The sequence below is a fragment of the Notechis scutatus genome, chromosome 1, assembly GCF_049901735.1.
Source record: "Notechis scutatus isolate UNSWTSFEM ecotype Mainland chromosome 1, rNotScu1.2, whole genome shotgun sequence".
Lineage (NCBI taxonomy): Eukaryota > Metazoa > Chordata > Lepidosauria > Squamata > Elapidae > Notechis > Notechis scutatus.
In genome coordinates, this window is record NC_142009.1 from 143,738,481 (window position 1) to 143,762,735 (window position 24,255).

At 41.4% G+C, this 24,255-nt stretch overlaps 1 protein-coding gene across 2 annotated transcripts in view; it reads left to right on the forward strand.

Annotated features, from left to right (window-relative positions):
* The window catches only part of WDFY2 (WD repeat and FYVE domain containing 2), a 55,209-nt gene that overhangs the window by 22,585 nt on the left and 8,369 nt on the right, over nt 1-24,255 (forward strand). Inside the window, exons 2-5 of one of the 2 annotated variants that reach the window (XM_026668614.2) lie at nt 95-162; nt 14,404-14,477; nt 20,986-21,040; nt 23,476-23,626. In XM_026668614.2, the coding sequence (XP_026524399.1) occupies nt 95-162; nt 14,404-14,477; nt 20,986-21,040; nt 23,476-23,626 (348 nt within the window). The remainder of the gene's footprint in view (nt 1-94; nt 163-14,403; nt 14,478-20,985; nt 21,041-23,475; nt 23,627-24,255) is intronic. The other variant, XM_087947486.1, reaches the window with a different exon arrangement.

Sequence of the window (24,255 nt, forward strand, 5' to 3'; positions counted from 1 at the left end):
TTTCTGACCTACTCAAAATTTCCACTCCAGAACTGGTCAGAACCTGCTGAATACCATCTCTGGAAATATCTGAAAATGTCCTTTTCCTTTGTAGATCGGTTCGGGTCTGGATGAAGAGAGATAATGGTCAATACTGGCCAAGCATCTATCATACAATGTCATGTAAGTATTTTGTGATATATTATTTTCCCCTTCATTTTTTTCTCTCTGCCTTGTTTTGCACTTAAATGTTAGGAATTTACAGTTAAACAGTGCTTAATATTTGGATTTTTAGTAACACCGATTTTCAGTTTGTTCCTTTCTGATATTCTAAAAACATTGAAAAGAAAATATTAATAGGAGAATAAATTAATAAGTGGTGGGTTCTGCTAAATTGTACGGCAGGCTTGCTGGCCTTAACTGTACCTCAAACATGTGAAACGTATTCTCTCAAACATAATGGTGCAGATGCTAACAGGCTTCTGCAAAAGATGGAACCAGTTTAAACCTGTAACAAAAGAAGCATTTCTTAGAGCTTTCTGGAAAAGGAGCATGGTTGACTTTATAGGTAAATAATGCATGAAGCCAAGAAGCTGAATGAAAAGAGTTTGTAAATTCAATCATGTGGCTTTATAGGCAATATTGATTTACATAAATGAGGAATATAGCATGTGGGAAAGGTTGCATAAATAGCTCTGAGTATATTTAGATTTAGCTAAAAAAATTTATTGCTATTCTTTTTCTTGTTTAAATTTGGAAATAAGAACAGTCGAAATAGAATCTGATACCTTGAAAACATTAGAAATTGAAAAAGTTATAACGTGTGGAATATTTCTGATCTGGAGATGGTTTAATTAATCTGACATGGAAATAATCAAACAGTGCATAGCTAAAAATTCAGTATGTCAAAGTGTATGTATTGCTTCATATCTTTGATAATTTTAATTTCTGGTGACAAAAAAAAATCAGTCCAAATGATCTAAAACATCCATGCTGTGACTTGTATCTAAGAAATTACCCATACATGTTTTTATGTGTTTGTTGGATTTATGTCTCGCCTATATTCCTTTCTGAGCTTGTATTGTATCTCGGCAGCTGTAAGAAAAAGATGCAAAGCATTAGAACAGATTGTAAGAATTCCTGGCCATAGAAAACTTCGTTACAATTCACGTGTTGGCAGATACGAACCATATTCATTTGCTTGACTCAGACCTAATCTTTTTTTTATTATGAAATGATAACTGTGCTACCTTCAGGCAACCCTATCGTAGAGCCCAGTAATCACAACTAACTCTAGGAACCATTTCAAGCTCTGAGTTTGGTGGTCTGGTTTTCTGGAACCGTGTTTCCTCTCCTGGCTTGTTCTGTGCCTCTTGTTCCTCTGTTATGCTTTGAGGTTTACGATAAGTCTATTTTCTTTCTCCTTGGGCTGTTTTGATTTGGATTGAAGAATCGGAAGAGGTTTGTTTTCTGTTGCACTTATGGTTGACAACTTTCAGGCCTAAGAGTTAAAGTACACCAGCTTCACAATCAGTCCCTGCCTGTTCTTGTGGTTATGAAAGAGGTGGTGCTTGGAAGCCACCACATTCCTTCCCTCTTACTCACACCTCTGATATAGAAGCTCTATCTGAATTTTATCCAGTATCCTTTTTGTCCAGCTAAAGGTAGTGTGTGTATTTCATTCCACATCTCTGCAATTTTCTTGGCAAGGTTTTTCAGTTGCCTTCTTCCTAGGGCTGAGAAAAAGTGACTGGCCCATTCTCCCATGAGCTGTTCAGAGCATCCAGTAGTGGGAGGTGCTTCAGTCTCTGCATGTCTAGGCTGGGCTTAATTTGTGGAACGCTCCTCCACGGGATTCCTCCCCAGCGTTCCCCAGTTTTGGCTCAGCCTCGTGAGAGATAGGCAGTGCTTGTGATTCTTCCTTGGCCGAAACAGGAAAAAATTCTTTCCTTGCTAGCAGGTTTGAAAGTTAATCAGCTTGTCTTTAGAATCCTTTATCCTTCTAATCGCATTGCGATCTCTCGACGTTGGCTCCTTATCGGGCAGTCGGAGATCACTCGCATTACAGGGAAGTGCCAATTCGCGCCCCAAAGCGGTGGGAGGCTTTGGCGCTGCTCCGCACCCCCTCCCCACAACTGCTCTTTCTACCCCTGCCATTCCGACAGATAGCTGCAGAGTTTCTTTTACCCGAACAGCGGCGTGAGCTCTTTGCTCACTACGGAGTTGTATCGCTTTCCTTCCCCCTCTGAACGCCACTTGGGGTGGAGGATTCAAACGCTTAGTGCCTTCCACCCATCTCAGCACAAACCTAAGCAGGCTAAAGGGAATTCTAAAACTTCAGAAAGGGATGCCATTAGGCGCCATAAAGCTTTAGAAAGACAGATAGATAAGTGCACACGGGAGGCGCATAAGGTCTCACAGGACTTTCCCTCCTCCAGTCCAGGTCTGTTTACCTCTTCCCACCCTCCTCCTCCCCTAGATCTCTCCCTCTCATCCAGGCGCAGCTTAGCTCCCCAAAGCCAACAGGCCCAAGTACCTGGGACACCGCCCACGCGAAGGGCTCCCGAAGCTACATTCACTCCGATGGCTGCCAGTCTTCGTCAGGATGACATTCTTCCAGAGGAAGTTCCAGAGAGGATGAAGGCCTGGATGGAGCTGGCAATCCGCCAGGGAATCGCAACAGGCCTTCAAGATGTAGTTCTGACCAGGGAACATCCTGTGATCGCTGATTATGATTTCCAATCACTGAGGTTGTTGACCAAGTCGGAGCAACACTATACCCAGGTACATTTACAAGGGGAAGTCCCCCTCCAAGGGCCGACTGAGGAGGAGGAGGAGGAAGAAGTGGATCAAATTGATCAAATGGAAGAGATTGAATCAGGATCAATGACAGTGAGCCCCTGTCAGAAGCAGACCCCTTAGAAAGGGGAATGTCTGAGGATGAGGGCCTTGTTCCTGACCAACCTGTTTTTACAGGCTTATTCCGCCCACAACTTTTCAGATCTCTCTTGTTTAAGGCAAAAAACATTGCACGCCTAAACAAGTCGACCCCTTCTACCACTCCAGCTCCTTCAGAAGAGGGACCAGAAGATCTAATTTTCAACCAACCAGTAGTTGAGGCAGAGGTGATCCCAGTTCCTCCCATGTTTTTGGACCTGGTCCAGAAACAGTGGGCCTCTGCAGCGGTGTACCCAGCCCCCACTGGATATGACAGGAAATATTTCAATTTGGCCCCTGATTTCTCAAAATTGTTGAATACTCCCGAGGTAGATGAACCTATAGTGGGATTATTCCCAGTGAAGCTCTGGAGGAAAAACGAGCCGAGCTAGCCCTACGCAGAGCCCATCAGTCTGACGCGTGGGCCATCAGAGCAGCCACGGCTGCCTCCTTCTTCACCCGTTCTTCTCTCAGATGGCTCCGCCTCTTACAGGAACATGTCCCTAATTCCAACCTTAGAGCGCACCAAGATATTGCTAAACTTATAGCAGCCACCGAATTCTCAGCTGACGCAACTTATCATGCAGTCAAGTTTTCATCCAGGGCCATTACTTCACATGTCACAGCGCGACGCTTACTATGGTTAAAACATTGGCAAGCCGACTTTAAGCACAAATGCAAGATGGCTTCATCTCCTATTGTGGGAGACAGACTGTTTGGCCCTTCCCTTGATCCACTACTAATTGAAACCCGAAACAAAAAGAAAATTCTTCCTTCCCTTTTTCGGAAGTCAGATTCTAGAAACCTTCAGTCCTTTTGGAGGGGATCCTTTCGGCCCTTTTACCAGGGACCCTTTTCACCCAGATACCAGAGATCCCCATCATTCAGACCAGGGCAGCAGCCAGACAGGTCCGACTTCGGGGTTAGGAGCAGACGGGGTGGTCAATCCAAGAGATCCTTTCGAGGAGCAGGAAATAGGTCTTTCTGGCATCCAAGATAACTCCTCGGACCCAGCTCCCATTGGCGGACACCTTAAATTATTCACGGACCAATGGGACTCCTCAATGTCTGATTCCTGGGTCAGAGACATGATCAGATTTGGTCTTCCGCTGGAGTTTCAATCTACTCCCCCAGACTTTTTTATGTCATGCCCTGTTTCCAGAGATCCAGTTAAACGTAATCTTATGGAAACAGCTATCCATCATCTACTGCAGGGGTCCCCAACCGCCGGTCTGCGGACGGTACCGGGCCGCTGGAACAAGCCTTACCGGGCCGCTGGTTGCTGGCGCCGCCATCTTTTTGTAAAAGCAATTTTTCGTCAAAAAGATGGCGGCGCCAGCGCCAGTGAGCTTTTCCGGGTAGAAAGCCATTTCTACCCGAAAAAGCTCACCAGAAGCGCTGCGCCGCCATTTTTGACGAAAATCACTTCCGTGATGTCACCGGAAGTGATTTTTCATCAAAAAGATGGCGGCGCCCAGCTGACGCCGGAACCGGCGCGGCGCCAGCTGACGCCGGAACCGGGCCGCGGCGTCGAAAAGGTTGGGGATCCCTGATCTACTGGACATACGAGCCATCCAAGCAGTAGCTACCAATCAACGAGGGCGAGGTTTCTATTCACATCTTTTTGTTGTTCCCAAAAGTTCGGGGGGTGGAGAGCAATATTGGATCTGATATGTCTCAACCGTTTCTTAGTATATCGCAAGTTTAAAATGCACACCCTGCAATCTATCTTACTTTGCATCAGAAAGGGTGACGTCCTTACGTCCATAGATCTGACGGAGGCGTACCTACATATTGCTATTCGGCCTTCCCACTATAAATTTCTGAGATTCTGTTAAAATAACCACCATTTCGAATATGTGGCCCTTCCTTTCGGACTAGCTTCTGCCCCCAGGACCTTCACGAATGTTCTTGCAGCGCTAGCTGCTCATCTCCGTGATATCCCCATACGACTCCAGTGTTATCTTGATGACATCTTGATTTTGTCATCTTCCGATCATCAAGCAGTCAGAGATACTCAGAACACATTACAATCCCTACAACAACACAGGTTCTCAATAAATTGGAAAAAGAGTCATTTAACACCATCGACTCGGTTAACCCATCTGGGGGCAGTCATAGATACGGTGGAAGGCAAAGTTTACCTGTCACCAGATAGACTAAATAGCATTCAGCAATTAGTTAAGGAGATCAGGGGTCTTAAGAGGGTGTCCCTAGCGGAACTATCAAAATTGTTAGGCAAGATGATCTCATGTATATCTATCATCCCTTGAGCCCGGCTCCACACTAGATCCCTCCAGTGGTTCCTGCTCCCGTACCAGCACTCCGGCTGAAGCAAATCCAAATACAATGTCAAGGTACCATCAAAGGTCCTCATATCTCTCCTCTGGTGGACCAGACCAGTCATCAACAGAGGCTGCCTCTTCAAAGAGCCACACACACTTACCATCACCACCAATGCCAGCCTGTTTGGATGGGGAGCGCACGTTCAATTGTTCACAACCCAAGGCTGCTGGTCCTCCATAGAACAGTCGTGCAGCATAAACTGGCTAGAGCTTCGAGCAGTACACCTGGCTCTCCGCAGCTTCCTTCCACAGGTACACAACCAGCACATACTAATATTGACCGACAACATAACAGCCAAAGCTCACATAAACAAACAGGGGGGCACACAGTCGAAACATCTCATGCAGAAAGTGGAGCGCTTGTGTCGTTGGGCGGAGAACAACCTACTTTTCATCAGAGCAGAGCACATTTTGGGCCTGTCGAATACACAGGCAGACTGGCTAAGAAGGGCTACGATCGATCAATCGGAGTGGCACCTCCATCCGACCCTGTTTCAAGAGGCGGTCAGGACATTTGGACAGCCGGTGGTGGACCTGTTCGCTTCCCCCCTCAACGCTCAGCTCCCGAGATTTTTTTCCAGGTACCCCTCACAAGAAGCGGAGAACTTCAATTCGCTCTGCTGTCATTGGCCCCTGGGACTTCTGTATGCATTCCCGCCACTTCCACTGCTTCCCAAGGTCATCCAGAAACTGCTAGACAAGAGGGCGGAGCTGCTTCTAGTAGCTCCTTACTGGCCCAGACGGCTGTGGTTTGCAGATCTCCACAGTCTATCCATATCAACACCATGGAGAATTCCGCCAGACAGGGTCTTGCTAACCCAGGGACCCCTTCAACATCCGGACCCTCAATGGTTGCACCTGACCATCTGGAGGTTGAGCGGAGTTGTCTGAAGAGCGAAAAGTTTTCCAACAGAGTTATCACCACCATCCAAGCTGCCAGACGCCCCTCAACAACTCACATTTACAATGCCACAAGGTCCAGTTTCTGCAAATGGTGTACCAAGTCTCAAATTGATCCCATCTCTCCATCTGTGGCTCAAATCCTAGAGTTCTTGCAAGAGGGACTTGACAAGGGATTATCACCTAATACGTTGAAAAGACAGGTGGCGGCCTTGGTGTCAGTTCTTACTTGTGAAGGTCTATTATCTCTTTCCCATCATCCACGCATACGGAGTTTCCTTCAAGGAGCCACAAATTTACGCACTCCAGCGGTACACCGTTATCCCACCTGGGACCTTAACAAGGTCCTCGTCGCACTCACTAAGGGCCCTTTCGAACCCTTGAAATCATTAAGTCTACAATTTCTGACGTATAAAGTAGTTTTCCTTGTAGCGATCACTTCTGCTCATCGTATTTCGGAACTTGCAGCTTTGTCTATCAGACAAGATCTTTGTGTTTTCCATTCTGACCGGGTGGTCCTTCGTCCTGATCCTACGTTTATTCCCAAAATTAACTCGGTTTTTCATAGGGCACAAGAACTGATACTTCCTAATTTTTGTCCCAGACCATCCCAAGGGTTGGAACTATAATGGCATAGGCTTGATGTGAGGCGAGCATTGCGAATATATATTAACCACACAGCAACTTTCAGAAAACGGAAGCCTTATTTGTGTCATTTCAGCCCAACACTCAGGGATGCAAGGTCTCATCTTCTACAATAGGCTGTTGGCTACGGGCCGCGATAGCGAAAACGTGTCAGACTCAATCACTGCAGGTGCCCAGGGGCATAACAGGTCATTCAACAAGGAGCGCCGCAACATCGGCAGCGTGAGCCACACTGGCACCAATAACTGAAATTTGTCGAGCCGCAACCTGGGCCTCTCCATCGCCATTCATTAGGCATTATAAAATAGATGTGTTTGCATCCGCTGAGACCTCCTTTGGCAGAAGAGTTCTGCAACGGGTCCACCAGGAGGGGTTCCAGGCCAGACAGAGTCCCTCCCGTAGGACAGGCCAAGCTTTGGTATGTCCCACTACTGGATGCTCTGAACAACTCATGAGAGAAAGGGTGTTGGTACTTACCTGACACGCCCGTTCTCTTTGAGCTGTGAAGAGCATCCAGCCCCACCCTTTTTCCGTCTGGTGGGGTCCTGTTTCGGCCAACAAATTTGTTAGGGCATTGAGGACGAGGGTGTTTATTTCTCTCGTCTTTGCCAAAACTGGGGAATGCTGGGGAAGAGTCCCGTGGAGGAGGAGGAGCAGCGTTCCACAAATTAAGCCCAGCCTGGACATGCATAGACTGAAGCACCTCCCCCTACTGGATGCTCTTCACAGCTCAAAGAGAACAGGCGTGTCAGGTAAGTACCAACACCCTATTTCACTGAGCTGGCTTTGTGCCTAAGAACTCATAGTCTTCCAGTTTCTAGCTTAGTGCTTTAACCATTACATCAAACTGTTTCACTGTAGGTTACTACTTGGCATATACATTCTCTTTTGGGTAAGGAGGGGAGGAGTCTGGAGGAGTAATCCCAATACAAATCTGACAGGATTTGTAACAATGTCAAGTTAATACCATCCTGCGTAAAGCTAAAAATATAGTTGTAAGGTGCCCTAAACTCTGTATGTTTCTCTTTAAATCTATTAACAATAATAAAACATATATAACTCTCAAGTCTGTTTCGTGAAGGCATAGTTTCTCCCCAGGATAACAGCTGATGGACAGTTACAGATTTAATCCTGAAAAGCTGACAGCATGGCAATATCACATGTCCTTGTACAATCTAATCTCTGTTCTCTATATCTGCATCTCTCACTTTTTCACTCTGTTGTGCTAGGAACCTCTGGAGAAGCTGACATTACAGGCCTCACTCTGTGTGTTTATTTTCTGAAACCGCCCATTAAATGTCTTCAACATTTAAACCAGTAGTGGGATTCAAAATTTTTTTACTACCTGTTCTGTGGCTGTGGCTTGGTGGGCACGGCAGGGGAAGGTTACTGCAAAATCCCCATTCCCTCCCCACCCCCACTAACCTGCTTTCCAGCTCCATTCTCCTGTGCAGGGCAACCAAAGAAGACCCAGCTGATCAACTGGGACTCGGGAGGCAGAGAATAGATGGGGGCAGGGCCAGTCAGAGGCGGTATTTGCCGGTTCTCCAACCTGCTCAAAATTTCCGCTACTGGTTCTCCAGAACTGTTCAGAACCTGCTGAATACCACCTCTGATTTAAACCACCTACCTGCCCTATCCAGCAAAATATTTGATGGTTAATAACCCAACGATTGTCGCTGACGTTTGAAATGTGGGTTTTTCTTGAAACACTGTCACAAAAAGAATAAGCATGTTGAACTTGAGGGGGAAAAAATCAACATTCGTAAAGGCAAAATCTTTATTAGATTAATGGCAAATTTCCAAAATATTGCAAGGCCTTGAGTTTCAAGAACACATCATCATGCAGGCAAAAGTAAAAGGTAAAAAAAAGTAAAAAATTCAGACGTCTTTCCAGTGTCTTCGTCAGGTGGAGCTTTAAGGAGGCATGGGAATTGTCTTCTGCAGATGTGGGCTTCAACTCTCCTCTTAGGTTGCATTGTTTGTTTTTATGTGCCTTGGGAAGCATAGGGCAGGGTGCATATCCTGTGCTCTGGGTCATGTGACTAGAAAGAGAGCACAGCATGGAACATCCTTTTGGACACTGAGGCATGGGGAGGATTATTTTCTGGACATTTTTCTCTGCAGCTGTCAACCAGATCTGGTCCATTTTCAAACTTCTATTTTCTTTTGCCAGCTCCTCTTCCCACAGCAAATTTGGTCCCATGCTGTTTGGTTTCTGGAAAGTTATTTTGCTGACACACAGACAGTCAGATTCCTGGCCTATTTTACGTTATTTCTTTCCAAACTTTCCTTATGTTGGAAAGAATAAAACGGAAGGAGAGAGAAATAAAAAACGTGGCTGATCTCCAAACTCCGCCTGTCCCAAATTGCAGTGCTACATAGGATAGCAGAGAGCTTGAAGACTTAGGATCCCTTCATATACAGTACCTAAGCACGGTTAGATTGTACTAGCTCTTTCCCCGTTGAGTGCAGGTAGTCCTCCGGTTACGATCGCAATTGAGCCCAAAATTTCCATTGCTAAGGGAGACACTGGTGGGAAAATACAATCATAAATGCTGTTACGTGAGTTTTGCCCCATTTTACGACCTTTCTTGCCACATTTGTTAAGTGAATCGCGGCAGTTGTTAAGTTAGGAACATGGTTATTAAGTGAATCTGGCTTCCCCATTGATTTTGCTTGTCAGAAGGTCGCAAAAGGGGATCACATGGCCCCAGGACACTGCAACCGTTATAAAATATGAATCAGTTGGCAAGCAGCCAAATTTTGATCATGTGACCCTTGGGGGGGGGGTGCTACAGTGGTCTTAAGTATGAAAAATTGTCATGTCACTTTTTTCAATGCCATTATAACTTTGCACTAAATAGCACTAAATGAATTGTTGTAAGTGAAGGACTAACTGTACTTGTTTGGATGAACAAAGGAAAAAAAGCTGAATTCCCTCTTTAAAAAAAAATAATAATACCAGTTTTTTAATTAAAAACATTGCCATCCTATGGGAGAAAACAGATTTGGTTTTGTGTGGAAAAATGAAACTGCGCTTTTCCACATAACATTGCTAATGCAAAGACTGCTGATCAAATTTCATTTCTTTGTTTACCACTAACTTCACTATTTGTTTATTTTGTCTACGTACATATAACATATAACGTATTCATACTGTACTTCGTGGTAACTTATTTACAACTTTTTATGACTCCAAAAATTATTACAGAAATGAAGTCTGATCAACTAAAATATTGCCCGCTTTTTTATCCTTGTCAGCTATTGTGACAACTCAGGATGCATAAAAGATTTTGATGTTGCTATGCTAACATTGGGTTAACAATTTCCATGAATGCTAAGCTGGCAGTAAGGCAATAAATTAGTCAAAAGTGCTGTTTAGACAATATGAAATTTCTAACTCTTTTAAGAAACATGACACCGGCTTTGTTGTCTCTTTTCATCTAGACCAGGGGTGTCAAATTCACGTTGTCATGGCGGCATTATCCGTCGTATTGGGACTTTTCCCCTCTTCACTAAACCAGGTTTGGGCATGACCAGCGCGTGACACATCCAGCCTGCGGGCTGGGAGTTTGACAGCCCTGATAAATGAAAGGTTTTATTACTCAAGGCCCAGGATGGACAACTGTTTGGTAACTAAGGGCCAGGGGTGGAATTCAAATTTTTAAACAACCGGTTCCACGGGCGTGGCTTAGGTGGTGGGCGTGGCTTGGTGGTCATGTGACCGGGTGGACGTGGCTTGGTGGTCATGTTATTGGCTGGGCGTGGCCAACTCAATATCAAGGCACACATCTCTTCGCCTGGCCTCTCATGACTGTGGAAATGCTGCAACAGTTGTTAAGTGTGAAAAATGGTCATAAGTCACTTTTTTCAGTGCCATTGTAACTTTGAATGGTCACTCCACACAAGCAAAGTACCAGCAAAGGAGGGGGAAAAAACTCCAGAGAAGTTCCAGAGACAGGAAGTCTAGTCCTGCCAAGAATGTAATAAGGGTTAACACAGAGGCAGTTTCTGTAAGCAACACCAGAATGTTTCCTTCCTGCCTTCCTTACAGGATTAGGCCAGTAATTTCTTCTAACAACCGGTTCTCTGCACTGCTTAGAATGTTAACAACCGGTTCTAGGAATAGGTGTGAACTGGTAGAATCCCATCCCTGCTAAGGGCCACTAAACATTTTTCAAGGTGCAGAGGGCTACATCACCCCTGTGGGTGGGGCTGAGTTTTGAGGCAACCTTTGTTTCTAAATTATGTTTCTTTTAGAACTTAAACCAAGCTGCCTTCTGTTTCTCAGCACAGCTTAGTAGTGTTGTTAATTATAAGCAGTGGTTAAGAAGGAGATTTCTGCTGTACCGTCACTGGCGTTTGCAACGAGGATTTTCAGCTTTTTGAAGGCCTTTTCCAAAATGTCTGACACCACTGGCACATTCTGACTGGTTAATCAAGCTTGTGTACAGCCAGGCATATTTATTTGCCAGTCAGCAGCTGTAATTGAGTTTGATTGGGTTATAATGATCCTTCAAAATGGAACATTCCTTGGACTGCCCCAAAGTTAGTTTTTTCAGCCCACGTGTTCAGGCTTGGTTTGTTTGTAGTGGGTATCCCATCCTGCTTTGCAGTTTTATATGGAGATAATCCTTTTCCTGCCAGAAATGAAGGTATAGTACTCGCATAGTCAACAACTCCATCTGCAAATAATAGAAACAATTAGTGTTTGACCTATGATGATTCATTCATCAGCTGTTCAAAGTTATGATGGCACTAAACAAATGGTGGTTACAACTGGTCCTTGGAATTCTGGCCATCCTGGACCCCTGCAGCCACACAGTCAAGATCTGGGCACTTGGCAGCTGGTTCACACTTACAACCAGTTGCAGTGCCCCATGATTATGTGATCACTTTTTGCAACCTGTGCCAGTTTTCCCAGGAAGTCAATGGGGAAGCTGGCAGGGAAGCTTGAAAGTTGCTGGAGGAAGTGTTCCCTACCCACCTTCCTCAGTTCTTCCGCATTCATGCTAGGCCCTTGAATACCCTTGCACCCTTTCCCCAACCCGTGCTCCACTCCCATACACCTTCTGTGACCATTATTGAAGCCATTTGTTTTCTTCCTAGTGTTTCCCACAAGTGCAGGGTCCACTTTTTTGGGAGTGTTAATCCATTAGTTGCAACATAAATTATCCTACTGGCTCGTTACCCAAGCTTGATACTTTGCATAATGCCTGACCATATTTTATAATAATTATACACTGTAATGTGGGCAAATGGATTCTCAAGAAACAGATTCATTTAACTAGGGTCTTCAAACTTGGCAAGTTTAAGACTTGTGGACTTCAACTCCCAGAATTCTTCTTCCAGTCATGTTAGCTGAGGAATTCTGGGAGTTGAAGTCCACAAGTCTTAAACTTGCCAAGTTTGAAGGACCTTGAACTAGAACAACAAAAATCAGTTCCAGCACACATACACTATAAAGATAAATTAACTTGAATGTAATATAACTTGCTGTAGATTTTGTGCATTCATCCCCAGAGGTGATGAACTCAGTGGTGAGATTCAAATAAGTTAATAACCGGTTCTCTGCTCTAATGACCATTTTAAGAAAATTAAACAGTCTGGCAGCGAAAATCCAGGAGCGGGGGAGGGGGAACATTTTTTTTTGAGAAGCCAGACTAGCATGCATTCATGTGCCTTCAACCCCCTTGCTTGCTGCAAAGCCAGATTGCAGCAAGCAAGGGATTGGAGTCTGGCCATTTTGGAGCTGGTTCGCCAAATTCAACAAAAAATTAGGTATCATTCTGCTGAACCGGTGCAAACCGGCTGAATCCCACCACTGGGTGAACTGCCATGTCATGCAATGTGTGGGCGGTTTTTTTTTCTTGGATGTTGACATAGGCCAGCTGTCTTCCATTTCTAAACAATTTTTTGTCATTAAATTGTGTAGGAGCATTAAGATAAATCTGGAGATCGTGGACTGGCATTGCTCAGTTATTTTCAAGAATTAAGAGTTTTAGTTCTGTAAGAATCTTGAGGAGAAAATTGTGTATTTTTTCCTCATTGCTTAGATATTCTTAATTTTTCATATGGTGGCTTATATTTTACAAACCTCCCCTAGGAGGAAATAATAAGAATAATATGGCATTTTCTGTACCAGATTATTTTTATGAGGTTTGCCATGGAACACAACTCCTCTGACACTACAGTACTGGTCTTGCTAAGTAAGCTGGTAGGTAGTTGATATTATAGGGTTTATTTTACTGGTATAACAATACAAATGTGAAATGGAGATTTTCTGATTTCCAGTGAGTTTGTCTGGCATGAAGTATATCTAATCATTAGTATGGAAAGTGCAGCCTACCAATTCAGGTAGTCCTTACTTAACGATTGTCTGTTTAATGACCATCTGAAATTACAATGGTGCTGAAAAGTAACTTTATCATCCGGTTGTTGCACTTGTAATCAAGTAATTGAAATTCAAGTAGTTCACAATTGGAGGGTATTTAGAACCGGGGAAAATGTCCTGCAGTCACAAAATTACCATTTGTGTGCTTTACTGCCCATTTCTAACAAGCAGTCAATGGAGAATCTGGCAGTAAAATTGCAAATTGCGGAAGGGACCTTAATGACCACAGTGGGAGTTGTGGAAGTCAGGCCCTGTCACGTGATTTTTTTGCTTAATGACTGCATTGCTTAGCAACAGAGTTACCGCTCCATTTATGGTTGCTAAGTGAGGACTACCCCTATCTCAGAATCAAAATCAGTACGGTGGGGGGGATTTGAAAACTTTTTTTTTTCCTTTTGGGGAGAAAACAAGTAGCCTAAGCATATGAAATCCATTTCATCCTTTTAAGCTCTGAGCCCTCTCCCAAAATATTCCCTGGCGTATCTATGTTTGAGGTGGGCTCAGCATATCCTGCAAAGCATTGATTACCCTGCTCCCTTGAGGGCCTTTTTGTGCCTGACAAAATGTCAACATTTAATTAGAATTTAAAACATTTAAAAGTCTCCTGTGAGTCAAACTTGACTTCAGGGGACTACATGGAAAGTTGTCATAGCAACAGCATTAAAAAGGCTACCCAATCATCATTATATTTTATCTTTTATTTATTGCATTGCATTTTCTTTTACTGTTGTGAGCTGCCTAGAATCTCTTGAGAGTCCGGTGGCTTACAACTTTAATAAATCATTATGGTTGCTCACACCATCAGCCAGATTTTTTAACTTTTATCCACCTATCAAGTCCTTCAGGAATCATATGATGGGCAAGTAACTAGATTAACATATTTTATGAGCGAAGCCCTCTTTCTCAGCCAGTCCACAAAACCCAAATATTGCTCATCTCACACAAGCTTATTCCTGTGCCAGATGTTTAGTTTTTCGGTATGGATCTCAGGAATGGAATACAGACCCTGCATATAAAATCTTTGTTGGTGAATGTTTTTAATCTACTGAAAAGCAACATTTAGTGCATACTAGATCGCTTGCCCTGCTTCTTCCCTCCCACCCATTTTGAACCGGACTAAAATGGGCAAAGGGAACCTTATCTGTTCAGAAGCAATGAAATAAGAGAGTTCAGTGTCACAACTTCGCTTTTATTTTCCAGCTCCATGTTCCTGCATGTGTGTTAACCCAGAAACAAGAAGATTATCTGTTGGTCTTGACAATGGTACAGTTTCAGTAAGTACATATAATTAAGACTTCTGGTTAAGAATTCTCAGAGTTGCAAAACTCAATTGAAATATGGTTTTGGGTAGGGATTATAGCCCCACACTAGACCACATGGCTTGCATGCAAAGGTTTCTGTTTTACCCTTTTGTAATACACAAATAAATTTGTAAAAGGCCTTCAGACTTTGAGAATGGCTGGATTTCAATTCCAAACTGCCCTAGCCAGGTAATGGTAAGGGATACTGGGAATTGTAGTGCATCAAGAAGGCCACAGATTCCTATCTCTTAAATGTATGTAGTATTGATCTGAGGCAGGCATATGTTGTATAGATTGCTATGTAGATTATTACCTGAGTTCATTTATCCTGAGAGAGGATAAACAAGGGTGCTTGGATTTCACCCTACTGTATATTCTGCATCTTTGGCAATTATGATCATGTTCTCAAACTCTGGAATATTACTGCATACGTGTTTAATGCTATATTGGTGGTTTGAATGGAAGGTCTTGGTGAGGTATATCTGTCATTGTGAAAGGAATGCACCCATTATTAATAAATTATTAATAGTGTTTCTGCTTCTCCTTTTCATACACAGAAACTTTAGAGCAATCAGACAGAACCACACATAATTAAAAATGCATGGGTAATAATGCTGTTAACAGGGCCATTAAACAGGCAACAAAACTGCTGCAAAATGTAAAAGCAGCATCCTGTAAAAACAGTTTAAAAATAATACCAAAGATTAACTTTCACACATTACACTTGGTTGGCAGCCGAATATCTCTATGCTTGATCCGTTCAATTCATGTTTCTGAAATATTTTTCCCCCAACTAATGGTAAACTAGTGGTAAAATTGTATTAAAGGTGCAATACTATGTATGTCAGAAGTAAACCTCTTTACATCCAATTAGATTTAACACAATTATCTGAAGAATTTCAGACTGATTGCTATGTTGCAAGTGTGTTTTTGTAAAGAAAATTTATCAGGTTACAAAACATAGGATTGAGGGCAAGCGGAAAAAAATCAACTGTCAGATTATTTTTTTCTCAAAGTTACAAATTCTTATGCTTTTTCCTTACAGTATAAATAGTATAAAGAAAGGCAAGTCTCAAAGCCAATTAGTTCTTCAGCTGAGCTGGAACGAGTCCATGTTCTCACGTCATGTTATTTCTTCCTTTCTCAGAGTGGATAGTTGGCTGGTGAATTAGGGTGGGGAAATTAAACCCCAAGTATAACTCCTCAGATCCCTCACTTTGGCCATGCTTGTTGGGAGTTGCAATTGAGTCAGCTGCTTTGTGGCTTTAATTACAACTTGGACAGAAAACAGGGGAAGTGCCAGAAAGCTGGAGAATGGCTGAGGACCTTTTTGTTTTAGTAAAGTGACTAAAAACCCGGGCAATTAGAATCACCAGGTGTTGCACAATTGTAAGTTAGTTATAAGTTATTAACACCATAGCCAAAATGGCATTCTTCTTCTTCTTCTTCTTTTTGTGCCATATCCGTCATTGGACATTGGCGATCATGTCGGCGATCCTATTTTTATCAACAGCCACATGAAAAAGTGCTGCTGAATTTTGTCCAGACCAGTTCCTTAGATTTTGACAAAATGGCATATAAAGAGCAGGGGTGGGATTCTACAGGTTTGCACCTATTCGCTAGAACCGGTTGCTAACATTCTAAGCAGTTCGGAGAACCAGTTGTTAGAAGAAATTACTGGCCTATTCCTGTAAGGAAGGCAGGAAGGAAACATTCTGGTGTTGCTTACGGAAACTGCCTCTCCGTTAACCCTTGTTACATTCTTGGCAGGACTAGACTTCCTGTCTCTGGAACTTCTCTGGAGTTTTTTCCCCTCCTTTGCTGGTATTTTGCTTGTGTGAAGTGACCATTCAAAGTTACAATGGTGCTAAAAAAAGTGACATGACCATTTTTCACACTTACGACTATTGCAGCATCCCCACAGTCACGAGAGGCCAGGCGAGGAGATGTGTGCCTCGATGTGAGTGTTATTGAGTTGGCCACGCCCAGCCAATACCATGACCACCAAGCCACGCCCACCAACTTAGCCACACCCACAGAACCGGTTGTTAAAAAATTGAATCCCACCCCTGATAAAGAGTATATAGATAATCTTCAATTTGCGACCACAATTAGGACCAGAATTTCCATTGCTAAGCAAGGAAATGAATTACACCCAATTTTACAACCTTGGTTTTTTTGCCATGTTTGTTGAACAAGTCACTGCAGTCATTAAATGAATCATGTAGTTGTGAAGTAAATCTGGGTTCCCCCATTGACTTTGCTTGTTAGAAACTGCCTGAGAAAGTCACAAATGGTGATCGCGTGACCTCAGGACACGGCAACAATTGTAAATGGATGCTGGTTGCCAAGAGCCTGAATTTTGATCCCATGACCTGAAGATGCCGTGACTGTTGTGAGTGTAAATAAAGTCATTTTTTGAGTGCTGTTGTAAGTTAGAACGGTTGCTAAACAAATGGTTGTAAGTTGAGGACTACCTATAAACCGTGCTTCAATGACCAAATATTTTGGATAAAGTAATTAGCAGATTGAATCAGAGGAAAACAATATTGCAGGATGTCAATACAACAATTCAAAATAGAAAAAGTTGAATAATAGTTAGAAGAAATGATTCTAGAATAACCATTTACCTTTTAAAGTATAATGGTAAAAGGTTAAAAACAATATTGCAGGATGTCAATACAACAATTCAAAATAGAAAAAGTTGAATAATAGTTAGAAGAAATGATTCTAGAATAACCATTTACCTTTTAAAGTATAATGGTAAAAGGTTAAAAACAATATTGCAGGATGTCAATACAACAATTCAAAATAGAAAAAGTTGAATAATAGTTAGAAGAAATGATTCTAGAATAACCATTTACCTTTTAAAGTATAATGGTAAAAGGTTAAAAATGCTAGGAGAAAAAGAGGTAGTTCTATTTTTAAGGAGGCTTTGATGACCAAAGTTTTAATGAAAATTTTATGTGTGTGTAAGTATGTATGTATGTATGTATGTATGTATGTATGTATGTATGTATGTATGTATGTATGTAGTAATTTCTCCAAAACAGAAAGAAGATCAAATGGGTAGTATGTTAGTAGTTTATTTTCACATGTGGAAAAATGGCAGCACATAAGACTACGAAGGAATGTTGACTGGATCCTTAGGCAACAGCTGAGTTCGTTTAATGTGTGTGCTGTTTTTTTCCCAGGCTCTTGTGTAAACTTAAATTCTGTGACAGGAACATTGTGCAATTTTCTTTTTGTTCCCTATTCCCCGTTTTATTAAGCAAATCTGTGGAAGGCTGCCTTCTCTCCACTTGCAAAAGTGCTGTGAGAGTTTCTTTTCTGTTTCCTGTTCCCTCAAGAGAAACAACTCAAATATGCTAACATTTTTAAAAGGTTTGGCAGTGAGGGAAGCAACAGGAACATTTTCAGAGTCCTTTTTTTCTCTTCCCTAAGCTTGCTCCAACTTATTTTTCAGGAAACCTTTTATGCATCCTCAGAACTTTTTAAACAATTGATTCAGGGGTGGGATTCAATTTTTTTAACAACCTGTTCTGTGGGCGTGGCTTAGTTGGTGGGTGTGGCTTGCTGGTCATGTGACTGGGTGGGTGTGGCCAACTCAACGTCACTCACATCAAGGGGCGCTTCTCCTCACCTGGCCTCTCATGACAGTGGGGGTGCTGCAATGGTCGTAAGTGTGAAAAATGGTCATAAGTCACTTTTTTCAATGCCATTGTAACTTTGAATGGGCACCAGTTTTAGACCAAAACTCAAAAAGGGTATGTAAACTCATGTTTGAATGTCAAATCTTTCTAGCTAGCCAAGAAGCCTTGTTGAATGTCACTCATCTTGGTTCCTTGTCATTAAAAGCTTCTTTCTGGCAGCTCTGCTTCATTATTCAATTATTTCTTCAAAGTCCTAACTCCAACGGGAGTATTTCCTCCCAACAGCAATGTAAAAAGCTTAAAACAACCCTTCCCCTTCAAGAAAGTACCAGCAAAGGAAAAAAAAACCTCCTTCTGAGACAGTAAGTCTTGGCATACTGCCAAGAATGTAAGAAGGGTAGAAAAAAACAAAAGGAGATTTCTTCCAACAACCGGTTCTCTGAACTGCTTAGAAAGTTAACAACTGGTTCTAGAGAATAGGTGAGAACCTGTAGAATCCCACCCCTGGATTGATTCCTGTGTCACATTTGTCAGTTTGTCTTAGCAGGTGCTTGTACCAGCATTTCTTAAAATAATAAAATCAATTTCTCATCTTAAGGTTCAATCTGGCTGCTTTGTAAGAAGCATTTCTGTGTAAAGGTTTGAACTCTGCAAAATCCAGATCACTTTTTCTCTTCCCCTGTCCTTTGAAGGAATTGACTTACCCAATTTGTGTATTTAGTTTCCTCAAAGAGAAGCACCACACATGTAAACATTTTTAAACAATACTCTTATTAAATACAGGTAGTCCTTGACATATAACAGTTAATTTAATGGCTGTTCAAAGTTACAAGGGCACTGAAAAAAGTGCCAAAGGCACACGGAATGCTGTTACCTTCCCACTAAATTGGTATCTATTTTATCTACTCACATTTGCATGCTTTTGAACTGCTAGGTGGGGCAGGAATACACCTGCATACATACAATAAATACATACAATAAAATACGTACAATCCATATATACAGTTCTTGCAATTAAAATACACCAAGAATATATACAATAAAAAGCAACGCACGAGCTAATAATAGTATCCAAATAACAAAATTGGCCATCTGTGCATGTGACTTGCATTTTTCTCCACTCCAGTATCACGGTTTTGATGATGCTGGTGTGCACAGTCAAAATGCAGCAGTAATAATCGTCCTAATAGAAGAGTATATTTGTAACTTATTGAACTATGGGGTCCTTGCTGCTATCTGAGTTTGGCATCATATTGCCTCATTAACATCATTTTAAGTCAGAATCACTGGTTTTTAATGTTGCTAAATTTCTTCCATTGCTGCATGCTATCTTCTTTTGCATTTGTCTTCTTTCTTGTCACTCTGTGATGATGAATAAACTACTCATAACTGTAAATATCACTCCTTTCTCTGTATATAGTGGTACCTCAGTACTTGACATTAATTGGTCTGGGAGGCACAATAGATACTAAAAACTATGAGTGCCAAGCAAAGGACATTACCCTTTGTTTTGGCTGGGAAAAGCTTTCTGTCTGCCTTTTTTCCTATGTCAGTGACCTTCCCAGCATGGTTGTCTTTCTGCCTGCCCTCTGCAGCCATCCCCCTCTTCTTCCAAACCCACCAAAGACCAAAGAAATACAACTAACAGGACAACATTTTCGCATCAAAATGCATCAAGTACCAAATTCGACAAGTTTTGAAGCAATCGAATACTGAGGTACCATTGTACTTCTAAAAGGTTAGGAATGATTTCTAGCAATGGTAGCAGCTTAATCACTATCCTGTCATTGCCTATTAGCTCTTTTTTTTTTAATTTTCTCTAAGCCTTGTCTTGACTAGTTTCAACTTCTCATCTGCTTTTTTAGCAAAAGTCCTATAACTGTAGAGAGAATCTGATATAAATGAATCATCATCAATTGTGCCTATGAAATGTTTCTCTCAGTATGTTACAGGAAAACCTTTTCCAGTTTGAATGGATAAGATATTAGATTAGCAACTGCTGATTATCCACTACTGGTAGAGATAATTGGGTATAAAGAGATCGCTACCATCTGCCAGTACTCTTGTGTAAGCATATTCTAGTCAGAAAGAGCTGCATCATTTCCTTGAAGTTGTAGCAAGCTTCAGTTTCTTTTAATCATAGCTTATTAAATATATTACAAGGGAGTGGGTTTCCATAACATACTAAGGTAAAACTAGCAAATCACATTTCCCCTTAATGCCAGTTTGACCTAGTGGTTAAAGCTAGGCGCCAGGAGACTGTGAGTTCTACTCCCACCAAAATTGGGGCTCAGCAATAAAGGTGGGATATAAATAAATAAATGTGAAGCTCCTCTATGAGTCAACTATCCCCAATCTGGTGCTCTCTGGGCATATTAGAAATCCTAGCATTTGCTATCAGCATTTTGGGAATCGTAGTCCCAACACATTTGGAGAATCCTAGGCCAAAACTTATGTTTGCCACACACACCTTAAAAGTATCTTTAGATTTTTGTTTGTTTTTTGAGAAGAAGAACTTGGCTATGTAGATGTTATGCAGGAAAACCAGGATTTCCAAGCTGTGTTTACATTTTTCACAGATACCTGATTTTATGGGGTGGGGAGGTTATGGTTGAAAGGGTCATATTTCTCTCATTTTGACCTGAGATGCCTTCAGACAAGCCGATGAATCTGAAGTGAAGAACATGTGTTTTTCACCAGAATCTAAAGGAATAAGATCCAAAACGATTGGCGCACAAAATGATAAATTCTTGGATTTTAACAAGAAATGTTACATTGCAAAGTAGATATTTAATATATTCTAAAGTGGCTACTCTGTTATTTTCCAGGAATTTATTTTATCAGAAGATTACAACAAGATGACAGCAGTTAAAAGTTACCAGGGTAAGAGATGCAGTTGGTATTTTAAGAGGAAAAAAATCCCCTGCAGATTTATTTGTCCTTATTTCACAGCCTACAAAAGCAATCAATATTGTAGACTGGCTTTTTAAATAGTTCTGGCTGTTTTCCGTCATAATGTGTATTTTAGGGTGGTTTTTAACTTTTTAATTAAAGTTGCTACCTGCAAACATAATTGCATTCCATTCATCTCCATTATTAAGTTCCAAGGCTATGAATTATAGCATACTTTTGCTACTATTGGGAGAAAAGTTTGAAACAATATCACCTTTCCAAATTATTTTTTTCCAAGAATCTATGTTAAATTCATAACAGCACTACCAGATCTTCAACTTCAGGCATTTGTCTGGAATAGCAAGCAAAACCCCTTTATGACTTTAAAACAATTTTCAGTCTAATGAAGTGGGGTGATGTCTACATTTTTTTCTTCGCAGCTCAACACTTTTGGATGATTGGGTGTTTTTTCACATCTCAAAATCATTTACATTTAGTCTCAGTCAATAACATAAATAAATTGCTATTAGAAGAAATCAATTTAATGTACGTGCTTGGTTCCAAGTGTTGTCATTTATGTTACTTACACTGATTCCAGAATACAACACTTTCTATGTTTCCTGGTGTAAAGCTGTTCTTTAAGTCTTTGTGTCTGGAAATAATGGAACAAAGAGAGCAAAGATATTCTGAGAAGTTTATCAATGCGAAGAAAATCTGTGGTTTAAGGATTCAAAGAGTGAATAATTGGAAAACTAGTTTGCTAAATCTGTAAGTGGTGATTATATAATAATGATCAGATTTTCTCTTAATGAATACTTCCCTTAGGTCTGGGCCTTCAAAAGCATTCATTTTAAATGTCATATGAAAAGGAAACAAGAGATTTTGTGCAGCCCTCTAGATATTTGGACTACAACTCCTTAGGCAGCATGGTTTGTGGACTTCCTTTTATTAGGATTTGTTTACTCAGATTCAATAAAGGCAGTTCACCATGAAGACATCTGCTTCTGGTGAATACTGCAGTCACCATGAATACTGCAGTCTGATTAAAGAGCTGTCAGTAAAACTATATAACAGTAGAACCTGCTGAAAGTCATTTTTTTCTGTCAAAAAATTCCTACCTGTACAGGATGATAATTTTTCCTTTTTTAAATAGCTTTTCTTGGGATCTCTGATAGGACAGTTTTCTTCAGTCTGGTGCTGCTGTTCTATTGTGTTGGATTACATATCCCATAATCTTCAGTCTGACTAAACATAGGAAGCATCTAGCTGGGAAGATTGAAGCTGGGTTCTGGTCTGGTCTGTAAATTGTATTTATCCTGTGATGATTTCATATCACTTTAGTTAGACATGAGATTAGGAAATGCAAATAGATGGCATTTTTAAGGGAACAATTCATATAAAACTCAACATTTTCTTGTTATGCTGGAGGGATGAGACACAAGAGTATTTCATTGTTTGGATTCATTAATTCGATGCCACTGTAATAATCAGCTAACAAAATGAAAACTGCCCAAGTTACCTTGAGGTAAGATAGGTGGCCTATACATTTTATAAGCAAGCAAACAAATAAATAAATAACTTTAAATGAAAACTGTAGATTTGTTTCTTGGTTTGGGAAGAGTAAATGAAAATTTACCTCCGTGTGATTGAGCTAGAATAAAATGACACACTTCCACATTGAAAGTTACTTATTTTTATCTACCTGTCTATCTGATCTATCAAATTTATTTACCACCCATCTCACGGTTCAGGCGACTGAGCACTTACATCAAGAAACTTATATAATTCAGAGTTCTTTATTAAAGACATGTGAGCCAATTTGTTGTAGTGATTAAGGCAGGAGTATTAAATTCCGAATGCATCACACACACTGGCCACGCCCACACCCGGTTTAGCGAAGGGGAGAAAGTCGCAATATGACATGTGATGAAGCCGTGACAACGTGAGTTTGACATCCCTGGATTAAGGTATCAGTCTAGAAAGTGGGAGAGGGTGAGTTCTAGTCCCACCTTAGGCACAAAGGTTACACTGTTAATATCCGAGAGCAAGATTAACTCCTGTTGTCCCTCAGTGCTATTTTAAATTAAATCTCAGTTTCCTCTTGTAAAAGCAGCTCCATTTAGTGGTGGCTGGTTTTCAGAGCCCGTCATGTTGCTTTTCGACGCCATTCCTTCATTCGCATCCCTTCTTTCCTGCCGTTCTAGGCATATAACACAACACGATGCTGCAGCTCCATAATATTTGCATTCCTTTGAGGTCATTTGGGCAACTTGAAGGAATACGCGACAGTAGCAGAAATGGAAGAAGGCTACTTCAGGATCACAATAAACTTTTAACTAACACAAATGTCATTTGGAAGTGATATATTTCTTGGATAGGAAATGCTCTCGTGTATGATATTAACCACCTTATTCTTCCTCTTCCAGCTCATCAGAGCAGAGTGATGATGGTCCTTTTCGTTTTGGAAATGGAATGGCTCCTGAGCATTGGGCAGGATAAATACTTTACTTGGCATTGCTCTGAAAGTGGCCAGCGGCTTGGCAGTTACCGGATTAGTGCAGGCGCGTGCGGGTTACAGTATCCTTTCCAGGAATAGCAGCAGCACATACAATTTTAAGGCCTTTTCAACCTGCCATTTCATAAGAAAATAAGCACTGACTGTGTAAATTTATGCCTTGAAATTAGAAACTGATTTTATCTTTCTGGCACACTGTAGTTATTAATGCTGATTTAACAGCCCATAAATATCTTGCATTGGTTCCTCTGCAGTATTTTGAAATACTGAATATTTTAGGAACTAGAAATGCAACAGTTGCTGCTTGGAAATGTGTCATCTGATTGCAGGACAAGTACGGGTGGGTTTGAATAAGTTTAACGATTCCTATATATTTCCAAGTTTGATGTACTAGTATATTTGGGTCATGCCTTGGAAGGTGTAGTTGGATTTTATCTATACACCAGTGCATATGAAATCAAGGTGGCTTTCCCCCTCATTCAACCGGAATGAGATAAAAGTAAGACCGGCGGGAGAATAACTCTCATGTCTACAGCAGATGAGTTCTACCTAACTGACATCTGCAGAGAGAGCTCCACCAGAGCTGGTATTCAGCAGGTTCTGACCAGTTCTGGAGAACCAGGAGTGGAAATTCTGAGTAGTTGGGAGAACCGGCAAATCCCACCTCTGACTGGAGATTTTACAGTATCCT